At 53.0% G+C, this 20,584-nt stretch overlaps 2 protein-coding genes across 4 annotated transcripts in view; both read left to right on the top strand.

Annotated features, from left to right (window-relative positions):
* Nucleotides 1-5,889, top strand: part of STAG3 (STAG3 cohesin complex component) — a 29,230-nt gene extending 23,341 nt beyond the window's left edge. The window contains exons 31-35 of the mRNA XM_088017075.1: nt 3,147-3,321; nt 3,568-3,669; nt 3,985-4,063; nt 5,179-5,238; nt 5,504-5,889. Of these exons, the coding sequence (XP_087873201.1) occupies nt 3,147-3,321; nt 3,568-3,669; nt 3,985-4,063; nt 5,179-5,238; nt 5,504-5,512 (425 nt within the window). The 3' untranslated portion in view covers nt 5,513-5,889. The remainder of the gene's footprint in view (nt 1-3,146; nt 3,322-3,567; nt 3,670-3,984; nt 4,064-5,178; nt 5,239-5,503) is intronic.
* A 6,793-nt stretch (nt 5,890-12,682) lies between these two features.
* PVRIG (PVR related immunoglobulin domain containing) lies at nt 12,683-17,661 on the top strand. Of its 3 annotated transcripts, none has more exons than XM_028110083.2 (5): nt 12,813-13,456; nt 13,539-13,892; nt 13,992-14,094; nt 14,185-14,242; nt 14,362-17,661. In XM_028110083.2, the coding sequence occupies exons 1-5, from the start codon at nt 13,396-13,398 to the stop codon at nt 14,686-14,688; spliced, it is 903 nt and encodes a 300-aa protein (XP_027965884.1). In that variant the 5' UTR covers nt 12,813-13,395; the 3' UTR covers nt 14,689-17,661. The 3 variants fall into 3 exon arrangements, with proteins under 3 accessions (XP_027965882.1, XP_027965884.1, XP_027965883.1); XM_028110082.2 differs by having other exon boundaries at nt 13,971-14,094; XM_028110081.2 differs by having other exon boundaries at nt 12,683-13,456; nt 13,539-14,094.
* Nucleotides 17,662-20,584: the final 2,923 nt, after the last annotated feature.

Below are 20,584 nucleotides of genomic sequence, written 5' to 3'. Positions count from 1 at the left end.
TACAACACTCATTATTGTCTTTCCTATTTTTCCAATCTCCTAGTGGTTATGAGGTGGTATCTCATTGCCTAAATTTGCATTTCCCTAATAACTAACGTTGAGCATCTTTTCATGTGCTTATTGACCATTTGTATCTTCTTTGGCGAAATGTCTATTCAAATCCTTTGCTCATTTTTAAATTGGGTTCTTTGTCTTTTTGTTGAGTTGTAAGAGTTCTTTATATACTCCAGATACAAGTCCCGTAGCAGATACAGGATAATCAAAAATTTTCTCCCATTCTGTGGGTTGTTTTTCATTTCCTTGAAGGAAAAAGTTCCTAATTTCGATGAAATCCAGATTAGTTAGTTTCTCTTTTGTTGTTTGTGCTTTGGTGTCATAGCTTGAAAAATCGTTGCCAAATCTAAGATCATGAAGCTTTTACACCTGTGTTTTCTTCTAAAAGTTTTCTAGTCTTAGCTCTTAAGACTTCGGTCTGTTATCCATTTTGAGTAAATCTTTGTCTATGGTGTGAGGTAGACTGTAACTTTTTTTAATGTCTTTTGTGTACCCCTTAAAAGTATTTTTATATCACCAGGAAACTCCTTTGATCAGTTAACTAATATTTGTTAAGGACCTATTCTGTGCATGATACCGTATTAGGTGTTTTAGAGGCTGGGAAAGATCCTCAAGCAGCTTACTGTCTAATAGAGAAAATACATTTATAGAAAATTTAAATTATGAACAGTCACCAGTAAATAATTTCCTGAGGATTTTAAGAACGGACAGTTGTGTGTTTTAGAATTCAGGGAAGGAAGGTACCACTTGGAGTTTAGTTGATCTAAAGCCTGTGAAGGCTTCACCAAGAAGATGGAATTTAAGTGGAGCTTGAAGAATGGGTAGGATCTTGTGTAAGCTGAACAGAGGAAGAAGGAGTAGCGCGATCAGGGCATGGGGAGGTATGTGTTAGCCAAGCATGTACGTGTATCGGTTGGTTTGCCTAAAACACAGGGTTTGTAAAGGTAGGAGAAAACTGAAGAGACTGGTTCCATTTTTCATTCAACAGATATTTATTGAGCGCTGTGTGCTGGGAATAGGGAAGTGCACGAAAAAAGACAAATCTCTCTTCTTTAGAGAGTGGCAGGTTGTGCTGTGTGCTGTGGTGGGAAGGCAGGAAGAGGGCTGGCAAACGCTGGGGAGGCGGGAGCTGCAGTCTCCTCTCGAGGGATGGGGGAAGTCTGGCAGAGCCTCTGAGTGTTGGGCACAGACCTCAAGGAAGGGAGGGGGTGCCTGGTATATATAGAAGAGCATACCGAAGGGGCGCCACTGCACAGGGGATGTACCTGGCATGTTCTGAGAACAGGCAGGTCAGATGGCAAGTGGAGAGTATGTGGGATATAAGGCCAAAGAGATTGGAGGAGCCCGGACCATATGAAGCCAAGTAAAGACTCTGGCTTTTACTCAACAGTGAAATGGGAGGGGCGCCTGAGTGGCTCAGTCGTTAGGGAATGATCCCAGGGTCCTGGGATCGAGCCCCGCGTCGGGCTCCCTGCTCCGCGGGAAGCCTGCTTCTCCCTCTCCCACTCCCCCTGCTTGTGTTCCCTCTTTTGCTGTCTCTCTCTCTCTCTCTCTCTCCGTCAAAAAAATAAATAAAATCTTTAAAAACAAAGCAAAAAAACCCAGTGAAATGGGAAAACAGAGCATTTGAGCAGAGGAGATCTGCTTTCTGTTTTTAAAGGATCTTTCTGGCTGCTGTGTTGAGAATTGACTGTAGAGGGACAAGGGCAGAAGCAAAGGGACCAGCAAGGAAGCCGTGGAGTGGACAGACTGGGGGGAGTGGTGGAGGTGGGGAGAAGTGACCAGATCCTGGATATAGTTCTGAGGTATCACTGACAGGATTTCCTGACATGTGGGATCTAAGACAGGAGCTGAGGGTGGATTCGGCCTGAAAAAAGGATTTTGACCTAACAGCTGTTACTGATGGCACGGCTGCCAACTGAGACGGGTAAAGTGGGGAGTGAGGAGAATGGGTCTTGAGTATTAGCCGTGTTGTTGCAGGTGAAGACGCTGGACAGGCAGCGGGGGACAGGAGTCTGGAGTTCAGGGGAGAGGCAAACACTTGAGATAAATTTGGGAGTTGGTATTTAAAAGTGTGAACCTGCGTGGCTAAGGAAGCCAGTGAAGATGGAGGACAGAACAGGCTGAAGGGCTAAGCCCGTGGGCACCACACCATGAGCAGGCTGGGGAGAGGAGGAAGGCCCACCTGGTCCTCCCTGGGGAAACAAAGTCACGCGTGTGGGTTGTTTTGTTTGTTTTTCAATTTGGCTTTTTTTTGTTTAAGGATTTATCAGAGAGAGAGCGTGCGTGCGCACTCACAGATAGAGGAGCAGAGGGAGAGAGGATCCCGAGCAGACTCCCCACTGGGCTTGGAACCCGACGCAGGGCTCCACCTCACGACCCCAAGATCATGACCTGAGCCAAAGTCAAGAGTTGGACGCTTAACCGGCTGAGCCCCCAGGCGCCCCAAAGTCCTACGTGTAGCTCTTCCTTGTTTTCTCTAGTCCTCCGCTTAGACCAGTAGCAGCTCACTTTCTAGTGACTGGTTTCAGCACACAGACATGGCTGTGGGACAGAGGGTAACGGGGGTGTGAACATTTACAGTTGACAAATATTCATATTGGTTTGAAAATACTATCACCTGGGTTTTCTGAGATAACCTCGGATTCTTTCTCCTCTTCTGCCTTCTCAGGTCTCTGCAGGAGATGCTAAGGCCGTGAGCCCTGGTGTTCCACTTCTTCAGATCAGCTCGCTGGTGCTGCGGTCACCTAATTTTTCCTGGCTTTTAGAAAATCCAGTCTCCCATTTTTCTAGTCTCGCTAGCCCTCATGCTTCCACCCTTGTGGCTTCTGGTCCCCAAACTCTACAGCCATTTTACGCCTTTTTTTTTCCCCGCTTTCCTTCAACAAGTCCTAGATACCATTTTGTAAGCCTTACTTTTTAGGAAGTAGGATTATACTCATTTTTATCCTAACATAACGAGTCCATATAGGTTTTCCATTCTCTTCTTTCTTAACTTTTGCGAACCAAACCCTGGGCAGGTCTTGAAACCGTAGGAAAGATCTGTGGCAGTCCCTGGTCTCCAGTGACTATGCGTGCCTGTTTCTCCTCAGGCCCCTCCAGGCGGCAGAGAGGGGATGCCTCTTCATCCCAGGAAGAAAGCCTGCAGCTGAACAGCATCCCCCCCTCACCCACCCTCACCTCCACAGCCGTGAAGAGGGGGCAGCCCCTGAGGGGGTTGGAAGAAGTGGAGGAAGAAGGCAGCTCAGAACCGGAGCTTACCCAAGGGTAAGGGCCGCGGGCAGCAGCATCCGGGCATCTGGTCTTGGTGTCTGGCTGCCTCCATCCTGCCATTTCTGTTCTCCCGTTCCTCCTGTGGCACTCCGTCCTTCTCGGGTTCGTCCCTGCACCTTTCCCATTTTCTTAGCTTGGGATTTTCTTTCTCCCTACACGTTTTTCTCGTGTAACATTGCCCACCATCCCTTTTTACCCTTTACTTTACCCCCCTCCCTTACCCTACTTCATTCCCAACAGCCAGCCCCTTTCAGGTAACCAGAGGTCAAGGTTCTCAAGTCCACGGCGCTTCCGGACTCTGCTCAACCCTTCAGGTCCTGGTTTGGGCACCCGGCTGACCCGGTGAGCTTCTCATCGTCTTCCGTCCTCACTTCACATTTGGTGGCCACTGTGGGGTTCTCCCGTGACCCACTGCTTCTGTGCCCGTACTTTTTGGACATGTTTAAATCACAGACCACTTCCTTCCAGGACAGTATGTGCCCCCGGCCTGTAGAACTGACAGGAGTAGAGCTGCTCTGATGGAAGCAGCAGTGGGGACCTGGAGACCCCCCCCCCCCGCATGCCCGTCCCTGCTCCCCCGGCTGCCTCCCAGGGACTCTCAGGGCTTGTCCGTAAGCAGCAGTTGTGAGAGCCTCTGCCCTTTGCTCCTGCCCTCAGCCTCAGCCTTATGGAAGAGGATGAAGAAGAGTTGGAAAGTCACAATGAGTTAAGTGAAGAATGGCAAGATGCAGACAAGGTGCGCAGGCCCGACATTCCCTTCTCCCTCTAGAACTAGAGGCAACTGTGAGAGAAGCTAGCATGATTCTCCTCTGTTGTCCTGATGATGCCCTTTCTCTGAGAGCTGCTGAGGATTTTTTTTTAAAGAATCACAGGGTAAAGGAGGGAGATTTGTAAGTTGCTTTGTACTTTGCTTGGACTTTTATTAAGGGAGGGAAAACAAAAACACCAAAAAGGACTCGGATAACCTTCCCTCCCTCAATCCCCATATAAGTATTTTGCCTCTGAGCCTAAGAGTTAAAAGGAGTCCCAGAGCTAGAGATGATGGACGGTCCCCTGGTCCCCCCGTTCCTCCCCCACCCCCTAGTTCCTCCACTCACTCCCTTTCCCACCCTGGCCCACCTGCTTCCCCGGGAGCAAATAGCTCCAGGCCAGTAGGAGCACATGGAGGTTGTGAGGTGATCTGAGTCCTCAGCTCTCCTGCTTTGTCAAGTTAGCTTCTCTTAACTCCTCAACCTCTTCATCTTTCAGATGGAGCTTGTAAACTGAGAAGGGTTATGTGTCTGCTGCTGTTATGCTCCTCCCTTCTCTGATCTTTGTGGGGGAAAGAAAGGGCAGAAGAGTGCAGGGGAATGGAGGGTCTTGTACTCAGAAGGACAAAAACAAGGACATCTTCAAACAGAGACTAGAGGGATGCCTGGGTGGCTCAGTCGATTAAGCGTCTGCCTTCGGCTCAGGTCATGATCCCGGGGTCCTGGGATCGAGCCCCGCATCAGGCTCCCTGCTCGGCGGGAGGCCTGCTTCTCCCTCTGCCTCTCCCTCTGCCTCTTTCTCTGTCATGAATAAATAAAATCTTTTAAAAAAAGAGAGACTAGAGAGCAAGGCATCTATTAAAATGGTCTTTCCTGAAGTTCCCTCAGGAAAAATGCCGTTCTCTGGTTCCAACCTGAACAAATTTAAGGGCCTCAGTTGGCAAGCCAGGAGAGGAGGCACCTCTAGGTCTGAACCTTCGCCCACCGTCCCTTTGCTAGTCTCCCCTCCCTGGCTGCTGCAGGGACCCAGCTCAGAAAGGGCCCTTGGTTATTGTTTGCCATGTGACGGAAGGCCTGTCTGACTTCTGCCTGCTCTCTCTAGCACTCTTCCCCCAGCGAGCACGGGCTGGACCTCTTAGATTCTACAGAGCTGAACCTTGAGGTGAGTGTCCCCACACAGACTGTGGAAGGCAGTTTAGAGGAGTTGTGTGTCCTTGGGAGGTGTTGCAGGTAACCTCTGTCCTATGTAGTAGGCGGAAAGAGAGGCCATAGCCTGTGGCCGGCCCTCTCCGCTGTTTTCGGAACCTTAGGAGTAGCTGTGGGGGGAGGGTAGGAGGAGAACTAAAATGGTCACCTGGGGGAGCTCACTGTCATCTCTTTGCCCTTTGGGCTGTTTTGTGTCTGTGTTTTCATCTTTCCCATTACAGGATTTCTGACAGGAGTCTGTGCGCCTCCCCACCTCCACTCCCCACCTCCACTTGGAAAAGGCAAAACAGGAGAAGAGAGCAGAAGGAACCATTACTTCCAGGCCCCACCCTGGTCTTTGAAGGGAAGGAGAGGTGGGCTGTGCCTTCCTAACCTAACCTAACCTTTCTCTGATGATGTTGGGCTGAGAAGCCTTAGGCCCCCTGTCCTTCCTAATGCTCCCCGGCTCCGGCCCGGGGTCGAGTGCCTTTTTCCTGCTGTGTCTGGAGGGGGTCGGGGAGAGGCACTGCCTCCCTGTCTGAATGGAAAGAGCCCAGTAGTTTGCTGTGTTTTTGGAAAGGCTTTCCCAGCCTCTTTTGTGCCCTAGCGATTACCTCAATAAACATGTTTCAAGCAGCTGGTTCCTGGGGTGTGGCTCGAGATTGTTAAACTAATGCCCATCAGGTTCTTTTCTGGTGTCTTAAGCGGCTCTGCCTCACTCGCGCCATGGCCGAGTGTACAGACAGACGCCAGCCTTTCACGTGCCCCCAAATACTTTCGCGTATTGGCTCGAGGCTGCTCAGTAACTGGGACACACGGTGAGGCAGAGGAACTGGGAAGACGCTGGCTATCTTTCAGTAGTTTCTCTAGAGAGCACCGAGGAGGGCAGGCAGAATCCCTGTTGGCTGGACCGTGGCCTCTCTCACCTACACTGAGAACAGGCCATACACCTTGGCAGCTTTCACCCAAGCGTTCTTTCCCGGGGGAAGTTCGTGACTTCATGCCCAAGACACCTATTATAACTTGAAATTGTATAGAATCTCAGTGTCTGAGTTAGGAGGAAATTTAGAAAAGTGACTCCAAATGTCCAACCCCAAAATCCAAGACTTCGATGCTGCCTTCTCCTTTAATCTTGCCTTCCCCAGCTAGTTCCTCACCAAGTCCTGTCATGTCATTCTGCAAACTCTCTCTCGTCTGTCAGTCTCTTCGCTCAGTGCCGTCATCTCTCACTTAGGCCACCTCTGGAAACCTTCCTCCTTCAAACTCTTTTGTTCTCATTCTGCTTCTTGAAAGAGCACAGCACGTCTGCTCTCTCTCTGCCCCTGACGAGCACACGGGTGTGTGAAGACAGTCGTCACTTTCTGCTTTGTTTAAGCCCTTCAGCCTCCTCCCTGTCCTGGGCATCTGCTTTAACTTCAGGTTCTCACTCTGGCCTCCCAAGCTGGATACAGCCAATCGGCTGGTGGTCTGTGGCAAAAGGAATCCTGACTTCCTCTGATCTGGTCACTCAGCCAAACTCATTCCCTCCTTCTCTTCCCTTCCACTCCAGCACCCTCTCCCCCAGATAGACGCTACTGTCCTATGTAGTAGGCGGAAAGAGAGGCCGGACGTAGGAGTCTGCGGAAAGGCAGCTGACCTACTCAGAGATCTTGAATCTGTATTAAGGGGGAACAGGTCCAGGGAAAGGAGCCCTTCCTATGGGATCTGGGAACAGAGTGGGAAAACAGGTGAACATAGGAGGTCACTAAGGATCCAGGAGGAGAAAGATTCCCAAGTTACTTAAAATACCAGCCAAGCTGAGGGTACTTCATAAGATCAAAAGAGAAACTCGGCAGCTCTGTAAATATGGAAATCTTTATGCATCCAGATGGTGCAGAGTGGTGAATTGAGCATCAACCTTAGAATATGTGCAAGTTCTATATCATGCTCCCCAAATTGTTTAACACTCTTTATTGAGGGGGTGGGTCTAGATCCTCTCCCCTGGAATATGGGCTCTGCGATTGCTTAATAGAATATGATGGACTGACGCTGTGCCAGTTTCTGAACGCTGAATTGAACTAGCAGCTTCCAACATCCTGTTTCTTGACCTGTTCACTCTTGGAGCCCAGTCACCAGGCTGTGAGACAGCCCCAAGCAGCCACATGGAAAGGCAATGTTTAGGGTTCCAGCTAGCAGCCCTAGCTGAAGTCCCAGCCTATGTCCAGTATCAACCACCAGATGTGCTTCAGATGTGAACCAGATGATTGTAACACTGCAGGCCTCATCTTTTCTGTGCCTTTTCCAGATTCCTGACCCATAGAATCTATGAGCACTATAAAATGTTTATACTTAATTTGGGGTGGTTTGTTATATAGCATTAGTAACTAAAAGAGAACCTTAGAGTCCTAAGACTCCAAAAGTTTGGATATGTCTGTCAGTTAAAAGAATTATATAAACATTTACCAGTTTTTATTTTTTATTTTTTTAAAAGATTTTATTTATTTATTTGACAGAGAGAGACACAGCGAGAGAGGGAACACAAGCAGGGGGAGTGGGAGAGGGAGAAGCAGGCTTCCCGCGGAGCAGGGAGCCCGACGCGGGGCCCGATCCCAGGACCCTGGGACCATGACCTGAGCCGAAGGCAGACGCTCAACAACTGAGCCACCCGGGCGCCCCACCAGTTTTTATTTTTTAAAGATTTTATTTATTTGACAGAGTGGGAGAGAGAGAGCACACACACGAGTGAGCACAAACCAGGGGAGATACAGAGGGAGAGGGAGAAACAGGTTCCCCAGTGAGCAGGGAGCCCGATGTGGGGCTCAATCCCAGGACCTTGAGATCATGACCAGAGCCAAAGGCAGACGCTTAACTGCCTGAGCCACCCAGGTGCCCCTATTTATTACACACATTAAAAATGTGATGGGTGGGGTGCCTGGGTGGCTCAGTCGGTTAAGCGTCGACCCTTGATTTCAGCTCAGGTCATGAGCGCAGGGCTGTGGGATCAAGCCCTGAGTTGGACTCCATGCTGAGCGTGGAGCCTGCTTAAGGTTCTCCCTCTCCCTCTGCCCTTTCGTCCACCCACCCCCACTGCGTGTGCTCGCACTCTTGCTTTCTCTCTTGTTCTCTTTCAAAAAACAAAACAACCAACCCAAAAGTAATGGGTGAGTTAATGAAATAAATGTTTTGAAATATTTTATTAATAGTACAAAATACCTTTTTGCTCTAAAAAAAATAGCAAAGGGAGAAACATTTTTTAAATCATGGTCTAATGTTTTCTGAGGTTCTTGTTGAAAGTTTATTTTGGTAATTATTTTTTTGGTCTGCATAACAGAGGAGTACCTCTCAAAACCTTGTAAATCCAAATGGAATAGGTGCTGCTTTGGCTGCATTTACTTTTTTTTTTTTTTTTTTTTTAGTATATGTGCCAAAACCCCCTAAATTTTTTCATTTGGAAGACTTAGGTCAGAAAATGATTTCCAAGTACAGTGACCGTGTGTTTAGAGGGCATATGCATGGTTAGGACCACAAAACCCACCGCGTCTTGGAGCATGTAGACTGCAGGCCCGCAGCAGCTTTGGGTTTGAGTTTCTTACTTTAGGACGCTGATCTGATTGATTAGAGGTGAACATTGGGATCCCAGTGAGAGCACCAAAAAAGTTGAGAGCACCAAAAGTTAACTTCATTGTATTCTTATCTTTAAAAATGAGAAATGTTGGTCAGTTTGTCCTGCATGACAGCAGTTGATATCTTGTGTACCACCTGAGGTTCAAACCCCCCCCCCCACCGAAAACCACAGCTCTAGAGGATGTTGTGACAGTAAACGTCTTGCTAACAGGAGGGGCCGTGGGCTTCAGAGCAACAGCCCTGAGTGGCCAGGCCCCAGCCAAGCTGGACCCGGAGCGGAGGCCAGCTTGGATAAGAGAGCTGGAGGCCTCTGCACAGGCTGACCTTACCTGGGTTGACAGGTGACACTGAGCAGTGCTTTTCAGGGGACTGGCACTGCTGTGCATTGCCTGTTAGCTTATTGTCGAATAGTAGCTTTTTTTTTTTTTAAGATTTCAGAGAGCAAGAGCGCGCGCGCACACACACGTGCGCGCACACACACGGGCTTGGGGGCGGGGTGCAGAGAGAAGCAGACTCCCAGCGGAGTGGGAAGCCCGATCCCAGAACCTAGGATCATGACCTGAGCCGAAGGCAGACACTTAACGACTGAGCCACCCAGGCGCCCCCCTGCAAATAATAGCTTTTACATTATTTTAAATCATCTTCAATTAAGGGTTTTTCTTTTTTAACCTTTGTTGTGGCCAGGAGCTGCACCAGAAGGTGAGTTGGTGGTGTTCTTTCCTAAATTTTAAAGTGAAGAGATTTTTTTCAGATGGCTAAGGAGAAAAGTCTTCGGCTAACAGGTAAGTCATCCTGTGTTTTGAATTACAGGCAGCACTGACCGGGGATGTTACAGGCTGAAAAGAGAGTCTGCTCTTGGATGGCACGAGAGGATAAGGGGGCGGGACGGGGGAAGGTTTATTCTCACACGGAGACGTTCTGAAGTCTGAGCCCGGTAGTTCCTTCCCTGGGGGAGGGTAGAACACAAGACCTGGGAAGGACCCACACAACAAGTCTTCCTTGAGCACAGATTCCCTGTGAGCCCTGCGTGTGGGGTTGGGCTGGAGATGTAGGCACTGAAAGCGGGGGTCGGACGGGAGCAGAGCACGGAGGAGTGGCCCACCCGCGGGAGGAACCCTAGGACTCGGGAAGACGAAGGGACGTATATCAACTTTAACACAGTAGTTGAGAGCCAGCAAGGGATTGAGTGGGGGAGCAGGCGCTGAAGGCTAAAGCGGCTCCTGTCGGCACAGGAGCAGCTCCCATCGGGATGGGGGGCAAGCCCAGCCCCGGAACTGAGCACAGGCTCTCCACGGATGGGGCAGAGGATTGCTGGATTTTGATCAAAACCTTGTCATTTAACATTTTTACATGTGGGAGAGGCAGCTCAGCATAGTTGTAATAGTGTGGGTTCTGGGGCTAAAATTTTTGTCAAACCCTGGCTTCACTGTGTACTAGCCTTGTGACCCTGGGCAAGTTACTTCCTCACAAGGTCGCTGTAAGTACGGAACGGATCTGTGGGACTTGCCCAGAGTAAATTTAGCACATAGTGTACACCTCGATGTTACCTCTTATTGTTACTTTGATAGGGGAACATAAATGGCCATTTCACAACATTTAAGATATTTGTGAAAATGATCAGTGAGGAGTCTCACTGTACAAACTCAGGTGAGGAAGGTCTCTCATAAAATGATGGTCACCAGGGGCACCTGACTGGCTCAGTCCATGGAGCGTGTGACTCCTGATCTCAGGGCTGTGAGCAAGAGCGCCATGTTGGGTGTGGAGATTATTTAAAAATACAATCTTAAAAAAATCTGGTCACCAACATTCACTGAGGGCTGGAGCCAGGCGTGAGTGCGGTGCCACGAGCTGTGAAGCAAAGGGTTGTCCCTGTTGGGATATTGCTGCTTTGGGAGGTTAGGTTGCTTTGTCTAAGGTTGCAGAACTATGGAATTATGGCACCAACTCAGCCCCCACGGGCCTGATTCTAGAGACTGATGACAGGGGATGTTATTACTGCAGCAGGACATGAGCTGGATGTGGCTGCAGGGACTTCACTCGGAAAGGTCAGAGCTGGAAGTGGCCATTATCAGACCTGGGTCATCTACTGTGTGTCTCTGTGCCAAAAAGGGAAGAGGCCCAGCAATGCAGGCCTGATGATGCAGGGCTTTTGGTGGCAGGTTTAATGACCACCTGTGTCACTGGAGCTCAGAATTCTGGAGACTGTTCAGGAATAGCCAAGAAAGTTTTGAGAAAGGGCAAGGGTCATCACATCAAAACAAAAGCATTCTACTTAGGACCTTGTGGTATTGAAACAGAAATAAGCAAATGAATCAACAGAAAGATTAGGAAAGAGAATCCAGCAGTATATCGTTTGTAAGAATTTATGATCAAGATGGCATTTCAAAACAGCAGGTAAAGACACTTTGGGGACATTGGCTCTCCACCTGAAAGGTTACACTATTTTACACCATCCCCAAATTAAATTATTTAGGGGCTAAAAGGAAACCCTTCATAGAGTTTGGGATAAAAACAAAACTTACAATGTTATTTTTATAATTTGGTCTTCCTAAGCCATGCACAAAACCCAGAAATGATAAAATATGGACAGTCTGAACTCCTGAAAAAATGGGGAGGGGAATGGGAATGACGGGGAAAGTGAAAGAACTCTGATGTTTTTTTGTTTTGTTTTTTTAAGGTTTTTTTTTTTTTTGACAGAGCACATGCCGGGGGGCGGGGGGGGCGGCGGCAGGCAGAGGCAGAGGGAGAAGCAGGCTCCCCGCTCATCAGGGAGCCCGATGTGGGGCTCGATCCCAGGACCCCGAGATCATGACCTGAGCCGAAAGCAGACGCCCTACCATCTGAGCCACCCACGCGCCCCGAACTTTGATGTTTTCTATGCTTTAAATCGTCTACAATGAGAACTTAACTGAGGGGACAGTGTGGCTTACAAGACAAAATGGAAGATGTTGGGGAGTAGTTGTGCCATTGCTTTTTGTCCCATCGACCACCAAGTATTGCTCTCCCCTTGTGTGATTGGGCTCTGAAAGCCAGCCCTCCCTCCAGGGCCCCCAGGCAGCCACCGCCCAGGGCCCACCGTCTATGCAGTGGTTGTTCAAGAGGGAAATGTTCACTCAGGGACAACTTCCCGGAGGTGGTGGGATTTGGGCCTCGCAACGTGGGGAGGATTTCAGTGGGTGGGAGGAAGGCTTCCAGGGCGGGGAGGCTGAGGTTCCATATGCCCCCGTGCTCTGCATCCACACTGAGCTGGGCTCCCACCCTGTCAGGGGAACAGTACTGGAAGAAGTGGTGACCACAGGGCTGAGTCAGGTTTGGAGAGTGGCCCATCGGATCTGAGTGAAGGTCACTGGGTTGAGAGGCCGCTCACTGGGCTGGGAGCAGTGAAGCCATTGACCTGGAGGCCCTGCTTTTCTAGGTTTTCAGGCGTGGATGGGATGAGAGTCTGCCCAAGAGATGGATTTGGTTTTTGGCTAACATAGGATTAAACGCACCGTAACAGGCAGGGGCAGGGCCACAGCTCTGTTCTGACCACACCTTGGACAAAAAACAAGTCCTCAGCACGGGCCCTTGGCTCTAACCCTGAGCTCGCCAAGCTCCTCTCACCCCACACGCAAGCTTGGCACAGGAGAGGACAAGATGCCAAGCATTCTGATCACAGCAGCATCATGGTTGCTCTGTGTTCTATAAACGAACAGAAGCCAGAAAGCAATTTGGAGCAATACTTTGTGGAAAGAGACGGCTTGGGTCGGGGGGCGGTGGAAGGAGCGGGACAAAGGGCTCAGGGGGTCAGGGTGGGGAGCCCTTGGCTTCCTGACAGGCTGGAGACGAAAGAGAAGAGCCAGAAAGGACTAGGCCTCTGGCCCAAGCAGCTGGAAGCCCCTGTGCCCTCCACTGTTGGGGGGAGGCTGCAGCTGGGACAGAGCTCAGTTTGGGGGACGTTTGTGACAGGCATCCAGGAGGCAACGCGAAGTGGGCCGCTGGACATGATGAAGCTGTGGTTCAGGACGGAGGCCTGAGCTAGGGATCAATAGATGAGTCAAGCCCAGCGGCTCTCAGGTAGCCCCCTGCTGGCTTTCCTGCTAAGGATCTTCCTCTTCCCAAATTCCTGTGCATTCCCACCCCTTAGCTGGGGGGAGGGGGCCAGAGGCTTCTTCCTAAGGAGAGACCAGGGAGCCCTGGTTCTCCGTCTCTTCCCCCTCGTACTTCCCAGGGCCTGGCCTGCCCAGGGGTCACCTGGAGACAGGGCTGGGGAAGGAACCTGAGCCCGCTGCCCCGCTCGCGTGCAGCGCAGCCTTCGTACAGGGAAAACCTTGTCGCTGTGGCTTCAAGTCTCTCAAGGAAGGAGGCCCATTGCCCTGTGTTCACCAAGCCAGAGGCAGACAGGGAAGGAAGTGGGGCAGGGCTGTGGAGCACACTGAGCGCGGCTGCTCCCCGGGGCCTGCTCACACATGAAAACTTCCTGCGATGATAACGGAAGCACGGGTGCTGTCCCCACCACGACAGCTCCCAGAGCTGGGGCCAGAGGGAAGCCATGGACAGGCCCCGGGCCCCGGGCCTGCTCCTGGTGCTGCTGACACTCTGCATCACTGCTGGTGAGTTGGGGGCGAGAAGCGGAAGACGGGGGGGTCGGGTGGAGACCCAGCCCTGGGGTCCTCCTATGTGTCTTTCCCACAGGGACCCCTGAAGTGTGGGTGCAAGTTCAGATGGAGGCCACCAAGTCCCCGTCCTTCACTGTCCGCTGTGGATTCCTGGGATCTGGCTCTGTCTCCCTAGTGACCGTGAGCTCCGGGGGGCCTGATGGTGCCGGAGGGACTAGGCTGGCTGTTTTGCACCCAGAATTCGGCATCCAGCACTGGCCCCCTGCCTGCCAGGCCCATTGGGAAACCAAAACCAGCATCTCCCTCACGGTGGAAGAAGGGTCTGAGGGGAGGAGCCCCAGGCCCAACACCACCTTCTGCTGCAACTTTGTTTCCTTTCCTGAGGGCTCCCAGGAGGCCTGTGGGAACCTCTTCCTCAGCACAGACCAAGGTGGGGCTGAGGAGAAGGGGGCAGGGAGGAAGGGGGGCACCAGCCGCCCGTCTGGTACGCCTCTTTGTCTATACACAGGGCTCCCTGCCCCTACTCCAGCTCCCATACTGCGGGCTGACCTGGCCGGGATCTTTGGGGTGTCAGGGGTCCTCCTCTTTGGCTGTGTTTACCTCCTCCACCTCCTGCATCGGCAGAGGCACTGGTGAGACCCAACCCCTGTCGGCCCCAGTCTGAACCCCAGCACCGGTGGGCCAGCCACTTGCTTTGCTTCTAACCTGCCTCACTCTGCCAGGTCTGTCCTGAAGGTCCAGCCCCGCCTCGCCGGTCCCCAGACACAGGCGCGAGCAAGGGTGAGGATTGGGGGGGAGCGTTTGGGAGTGGGGAGCAGAGGAGGCTGCAGCCGGGCGGTGGGGGGTGGGTCCTGTGAGGTAGAGCCTAACTTGGGCCTCCTTCCCTATCATGCCCGCAGGGGGCTGGTCAGGCCTCCCTGGTCTCTCTCCAGGCCGCCTACCCCACCGTCAACACCAGCTGCTACGGCCCGGCAACTCTGGACACGGTGCTCCCGCCCCGGCCACTGTCCCGGTGGGCGGCACTGCCCGCCCCCACAGCCTGCCAGCCCCAGCCGCCCGCCCGCTGGGCACCCCTGCCAGCCTCAGCACGCGACAGTTTCATCTCCGTGGAGAATGGACTTTATGCTCAGGCGGGAGAGAGGCCTTTCCAAGCCGGCCCCAACCTCGTCCCTTTCCCGGACTCTCTGGGGCACAGAGTCATGGAGGGGCATTTAGGAGTTCGATGAGAGGGACCCCAAGTCCGCTTGGGCTTCCTCTCCTCTCAGACTTCTGGGACCCCCTTGTGGTGTCTGGGTCCTGGGGGCGCATCATCTTTGCACATCTTATTTCATTCTTAGGCCCGCATCAGTGTCTCCACACATGCCCGGCCAAGGCCCCCTTGCTGCGGATGTGGTCAGCACGTGTGCACGCGTGGGTACGTGTGGGCACACGTGTATCTATGTGAGGTGACAAAATCCCATCCCAGGTTGATTTCCTGTTTTCAAGTCCCCAACCCTCACAGGTGATGTTGGTAACTTAAAAAAAAAAAAAAAAAAAAAAGTGGTTTCTGACTGGGGCCTTGGCTGGACCTTTTCTTCTTTAAGGGTTAAGAAGTGAAGAGGCAGGCTCAACCCCTGGGAGGCAGGGGCCGGGTTAGACGTCGATGGGGATAGGCCTCAGCGTGGGAGATCTCCCACCTGCCCGTCCCCCACCCTGTAGAGTCCTGGCCCAGCAGACGTTGCTGAGAGACACCAGGGGCTGGGAAGACAAGACCGGGGGGCGGGGGCTGATGGCAGGATGATCCATACTCAATTCTTGCCACATCGTAGCACAACAGCAAGGGCTCCTGGGTCTTCAACCCAAGAAAAGCATCCCTGGGGCATCCATGTCAGGCTCTCTGAGGTGATCTGCAGAGGGCGTCCTGATGCCTGCCTTCCACAGAATTCATAGGTGGGAAAAAGCTCCCCTCACATCTGCCCACGGTAGCTTCCTCCAGCTTCTCTCAGTGCTAGGGCACCAGCACTGTTCCCCACCGGTGGCTTGGGGGCTTAGGTAGAGGCCCGGCCAACACAGGGACCAAACACACACTCCCCTACCCACTAATCTTCCCATCTCGGAGCCAGCCCTCCGGTAAACAGGGCGAGCAGCCTGGGCCTCATCGAACCTTTGCCACAGGAGAATGTGGTGAGAGCTGTGAAAGCTGCAAGGCTCCATAGGAACGCGGCAGATTCTGGGTGGCAGGGGGCAGAAGGGTCCTGGAGCCAGGCTCAGACCGCACCCCCAACCAGGACGAATACTAGCATGGGGGAGGGGACACCAGCCGCTCCATCCCTTCCTTGGTTCTGCTTGTGGAAAATCCCAGGCAGTGCCACCTGCCACCCCCTCTGCCTGGCTGAGGGAGGGCCTGCGCAGAGCGGTGTCCAACCCCAGAACCTTTGAGAAACCCAGTTTACTATTCTAGGCATGCTCTAATGTGGCCTTCCCGAGACCCAGCCCGACCCAGCCACCAGCGCTACACAGCACTGGGGGGGGGGGGGGGCGGGCAGGCAGAGTGAGGGAGTGGTTAAGGGCCTGTCTTCCTCAGCCAGTGATCCTCCTCCTCCTCCTCCTCCTCTCAGAAGCCCTCAGCACTGACCTGATCCGCTCAATGGTCCCTGCAGGGCTGGGGGCTCAAGAGAGAGGTGGGGGTTTGCGGAGGTCCCTGGGGAGGGTCAGGGAGCTGTGAGAGAGGGAGTAGATCAGGGCCCAGCTGCCTTAGGACCATGTCAGGGCCAGGGACAGGGGTGTGGGGGCAACGGGGCTTGCAGGGTCTCAGGGGAGGCCTTGGGGGGCTCCCCCAGGAACCCTCGCTTCTCTAGAAAGGGAAAGTTTGTCAGACAGAGGAGGGAGCTCTGAGGGGTCCCTGGCCTGAACCTGTCTCCACCCCCGAGCCACTTGCCCATCTTGGAGTCAGGGAGAGCCCCCCTGGACTCGAGCCTGTCTTCGAGTCAGACTGGCCAGCCCCACGTCCTGGAACCAGCAGCAGCACTGAAGGGCCCGGCCGGGCGAGCGGAGTTGTGCCTCCGTGGCCACAACCTTGGAGATCATGCTCTGTTCTTTGTTCATTCAACACATGTGGCAATGGAGGCCCGAGCGAGAGAGGACAGAACTGAACCAGCCCCCTTACCTCCACCAGGCATCCAGGACATGCCCTCTGCCTTAATCGGAGCTAAGGGCTGTGCTTTGGACTCCCCCTGAGTTTGAACTACAGGGGTCACTCCCTGGCTATGAGACCCCCAGCGGCTTAACTTCTCCGAGGCTCGCTTTGCTCGTCGCGTGCATAAGGAGGGTCATAAGGCCAAGGGGAGTGTGAAGACTGTAAACCAGGACGAAGCGACTTTGCACGGAGTATCTTACTTAGGACTTAACCTCAAGGGGTAGGTAATTTCAGGAAGTTCATTTAACAGATACGGAGCCGGAGCCCGAGCCCGGGGTCACTGAGCTGGAGGGCGGAGGTGCTTTCAGCAGGGAGCGAAGGAGGCGCAGTGCCAGCAGCCCGGTCTGGACACATCCGTGGGTCGGCTCGACTGCGGCGGTGACGGCGGGGACCACCCTGGGGAGCCGGAGCTGGGCCTGGGCCCCAGGCGGGGGCCGACCGTGCGGTGGCCTGCGAGTGCTTTCCGGAGGTCCCTCTGCAGAGGACACGAGACCCTCCAGAGAGAAGAGCATCTTTGGAGGCGCCGCAGGGGTCTCAGGGAAAGGATAGAGCGACCCCCAACCCCTCCATAATGGGTCCCTCAGCCCTGCCCTCGCCCACCGCACCTGGCCCAACCGACGACCCCAGCCACCAGCTCGCTCCTCCCCAAATGGCCCTCAGGACGCCCTCACCCCGTGGCTACCTCCACCCACGGACAGTTGCTCCTTCTTGCCTCCGCCCCACCCCAAAGTGGTGTGGTGACCTCAGGAAATATGGTAACAATTTTCGGTCAACATACGGCCCATCGATTTATATCTGAAGGGTTGAGGTTTTACTTGACAGTAGAGAATAACCTTATCTTAACAGCTGAGCCCTTCGAGGTCCTGCAAACCTTGCTCCCAAATTCCTTAGAGACCTACGCTATCTCCAACCCCCACTAAGTAAGAAGTGTGTAATCAGTCACTCCTCACAATCACCAGTGCACCTCTCTCTGCCCACAGGTCCTGTCCCCGGGCTATAATAAAAACTTTTTTGCACCAAAAAAGTCTCAGCCCCACATCACTAGTACCCCTCTCCTCTGTGTGGCCCACTGCTTGTACAGACCGTCCCGCCTCTCTCGGCTCTGGACCCTCGGCAGCCACCTTTCCATACTGACCCCTAGCCTGGGGGGCGGGGGGTGGGGTGGGGGTCAAGGTGCCTGGCAGTTGCTTTCCTTCTAGGGACCAGTGGGAAGAGTCAAGCACCAGGAGTCCTGGGACCTGGACTCCACGGCCTCCTGCTGGGTGTGTGACTTCTGCCCCTGCAGGCCAGGAAGACTTGAACCCTTGCTGGGTTCACTGCAGGGCGCTGGAGGACATGGCCTTGCCCCCAGCCAAGTCAGGGTGTCCATCCTGCTCATGCTGACCTCTACAGTACACGGTGGGGGGACCTGGGGCCTTGGGAGAAGAAATAGGGCCGAGGCGTGTCTGAGGGCTCAGCCAGTGGGACACACGTCAAAGGCCCTGGCCCGTTCTCTGGGCCTCTCCCAGGCGCTGTGGGGGAGTAGCTACTCAACGAGAAACCCCAGGCTGTGATCCCACTCCAACACAGGGACACACAAGGGCACAGGATACTAGGTGTGCTGGCCCAGCCAAGGGCAGGGGGAGGCTCTACAACCTGCCCAAGGGTTCTGGGCAAACCTTGCTGAGGGGGGAACCAGTGACACCCGGAACCTCCACAGCAGGGCCCTCAAACAGCCTCATTGCAACATCTGTGAAATGAATCAGAAATCTGGGCTGTTTGGAGAAACAGTAGACAGACATTACAAATGTTAAAAGAAAAAAATTAAAGTGATTTTTTTTCACTTTCACAAAGTGAGAAGGAATGATGGAGCCTTTCTGAGTCAATGACACCTACAATAGAACCTGAAGCTGAGTGGGAGCTGTTCAGGCAAAGACTGTGGAGAGACTATGCCAGGCAGGGAAAGACATGTCCAGGAGCCGTGGTCTTAAAAGCAGTTTGTCCCTGCAGGGGCCCCAAGCAGATCCCTGTGTTTGAAACAAGGCGAGGGAGGGAGTACGAAAAGCCCCTGGAAGGGATGTGGGTTTTATCATAAGGGCGGGTGTCACCTCTGGTGGGTTTTTTGTTTTTGTTTTTTGTTTCTTGTTTTAAGATTTTATTTGACAGAGAGAAACAAAGCGAAAGCAGGAACACAAGCAGGGGGAGTGGGAGAGGGAGAAGCAGGCTTCCCGCCAAGCAGGGATCCTGATGTGGGGCTTGATACCAGGACCCTGGGATCGTGACCTGAGCCAAAGGCAAACGCTTAATGATGGAGGCGCCCACCTCTGGTGGGTTATAAGCGGAGTGCGGCAAAATGATCAGATGGACATTATAACGGGAGCACTCTGGGGAGGGGAAGAGAGCACTTGTGTGGGAGGAAGAGTAGAAGTAAGAAGAATTGGGGAGCTACTGCAATGGTCCAGGTGGGAGATGAGGTGTCCGGGGCAAGGACAGTGGATAGAAGGAAAGAAGCAGAGGATTCAAAACTGTGTTTTGGAGGCAGAATTATTCCTGGCTGTGGGAAGAGGGGATGACGATGGTCTCAAGGGTTACACCCAGTTTTCTAGCGTGAGCCACTAGGTAGGAGAAGTGCCATTTACTTCAATGGAAGATTGAAAGGAGCATCTTCCAGGGAAAGGGTGACAAGGGGCTGAGAAAAGATAGCTTAGGTTGAGATGCCTGACACACAAATGAGGTACATACAGTCAATCGATGCCTTCTCAGAGCCCAGGCAGAGTCTCAGGAAGGGGCCAGAACTGTATGCAAAATCTTGATGAGAAAAAGCAAAGTCCCAAATAAACAGAGACATATACCATGTTTATAAATCAAAAGGCTCCCTGTTACTGGTCTCAGGAATTCAGCCGGATAGGGATCAAACCATTCTGAACACCTACGAACTCAACAGGAGATCAAAGAAAAGAATAGCAACAACTCTCTGAACAGAAAAGCAACCACTTACTGGAAGGTAGGACGTGCGGAGAAGTGAATCCGAGGTGATATTCGTGAGGATAGACGGCGGGGGAGGGGGCCTCGTCAGCCACTTCTGGCAAATGATAGAGCCGCGGAGCACAAAATCGGAACTTTTAGAAGTCGGCTCCACTGAGGGACGTTGCTCCAGTGGCTAAGCGGGGGGTGGAACCCTCGCAGGACAGTGTGGTCTCAGGACCCTCGGGGTCACAGAAAGACCGGGGGAGCCTGAGTGCAGCAGAGCTCCCAGGTATCGGAGCGGGGAAGCCGGCTGCAGAGACGGAGCCGAGGCGCGGGCTCTCAGCTCTGGGTTGCCATAAACTGATCGGTGACAGTCGGGCCACTGCTCCTCCAGCAGGGACCCAACAAGCGGCAGATCCGGGGAGACTCCCCTCCCTCCCCCGGGAGGAGCGGTGCAGGGGTGCACCGCAGGGATCTGCTGGGTTTGGAGACTCCACACTGAGTCGGGTGCCAGAGATAGAAACGCTCGGTCACAGGCCGGGTGAGCACAGAGTGCAGCCAGAGACCGGGGAGAAGGGAGTGATTGGCTGCTTTTCTCTGGGGGCGCACTGAGGAGCGGGGCCCCGAGTTCTTGGCTCCTCCCAGGCGGAGATTGGGAGGCCGCCATTTTCACTCTCGTCCTCCAAAGGTGTACCCAGAGCTTGCAGGGAACAAAAGCTCCCGAGAGCAAATCCGAGCAGATTACTTAGCCTGGACCAGACAAGGGTGGGGCAATTATGCCTCCGGCAAAGACATTTGGGAACCACGGCAACAGGCCCCTCCCCCAGAAGATCAGGAAGAACAGCCAGCCAAGACCAAGTTTACTGATCAAGGAGAACGGGAGAACTCCAGCGCTAAGGGAATACTGCACATAGAATTCATGGCTTTTTTTTTTTTTACCATGATTCTTTAGTCTTTCAAAGTTAATTTTTTTAACTTTTTTTTAATTTTTCTTTTTCCCT

Source organism: Eumetopias jubatus, unplaced genomic scaffold (genome assembly GCF_037043125.1).
Source record: "Eumetopias jubatus isolate StellerSeaLion01/CBP00866 unplaced genomic scaffold, mEumJub1_p1.0 scaffold_12, whole genome shotgun sequence".
NCBI lineage: Eukaryota > Metazoa > Chordata > Mammalia > Carnivora > Otariidae > Eumetopias > Eumetopias jubatus.
This window is presented reverse-complemented; position numbering and strand designations above follow the sequence as displayed.

Bases quoted from the DNA above. Each gene is read 5' to 3' on its own strand.
- PVRIG (XM_028110081.2), top strand. From the start codon at position 13,396: ATGGACAGGCCCCGGGCCCCGGGCCTGCTCCTGGTGCTGCTGACACTC. The intron at 14,095-14,184 runs GTGAGACCCAAC...TCACTCTGCCAG, and splicing joins CTGCATCGGCAGAGGCACTG to GTCTGTCCTGAAGGTCCAGC. The intron at 14,243-14,361 runs GTGAGGATTGGG...TCATGCCCGCAG, and splicing joins AGACACAGGCGCGAGCAAGG to GGGGCTGGTCAGGCCTCCCT.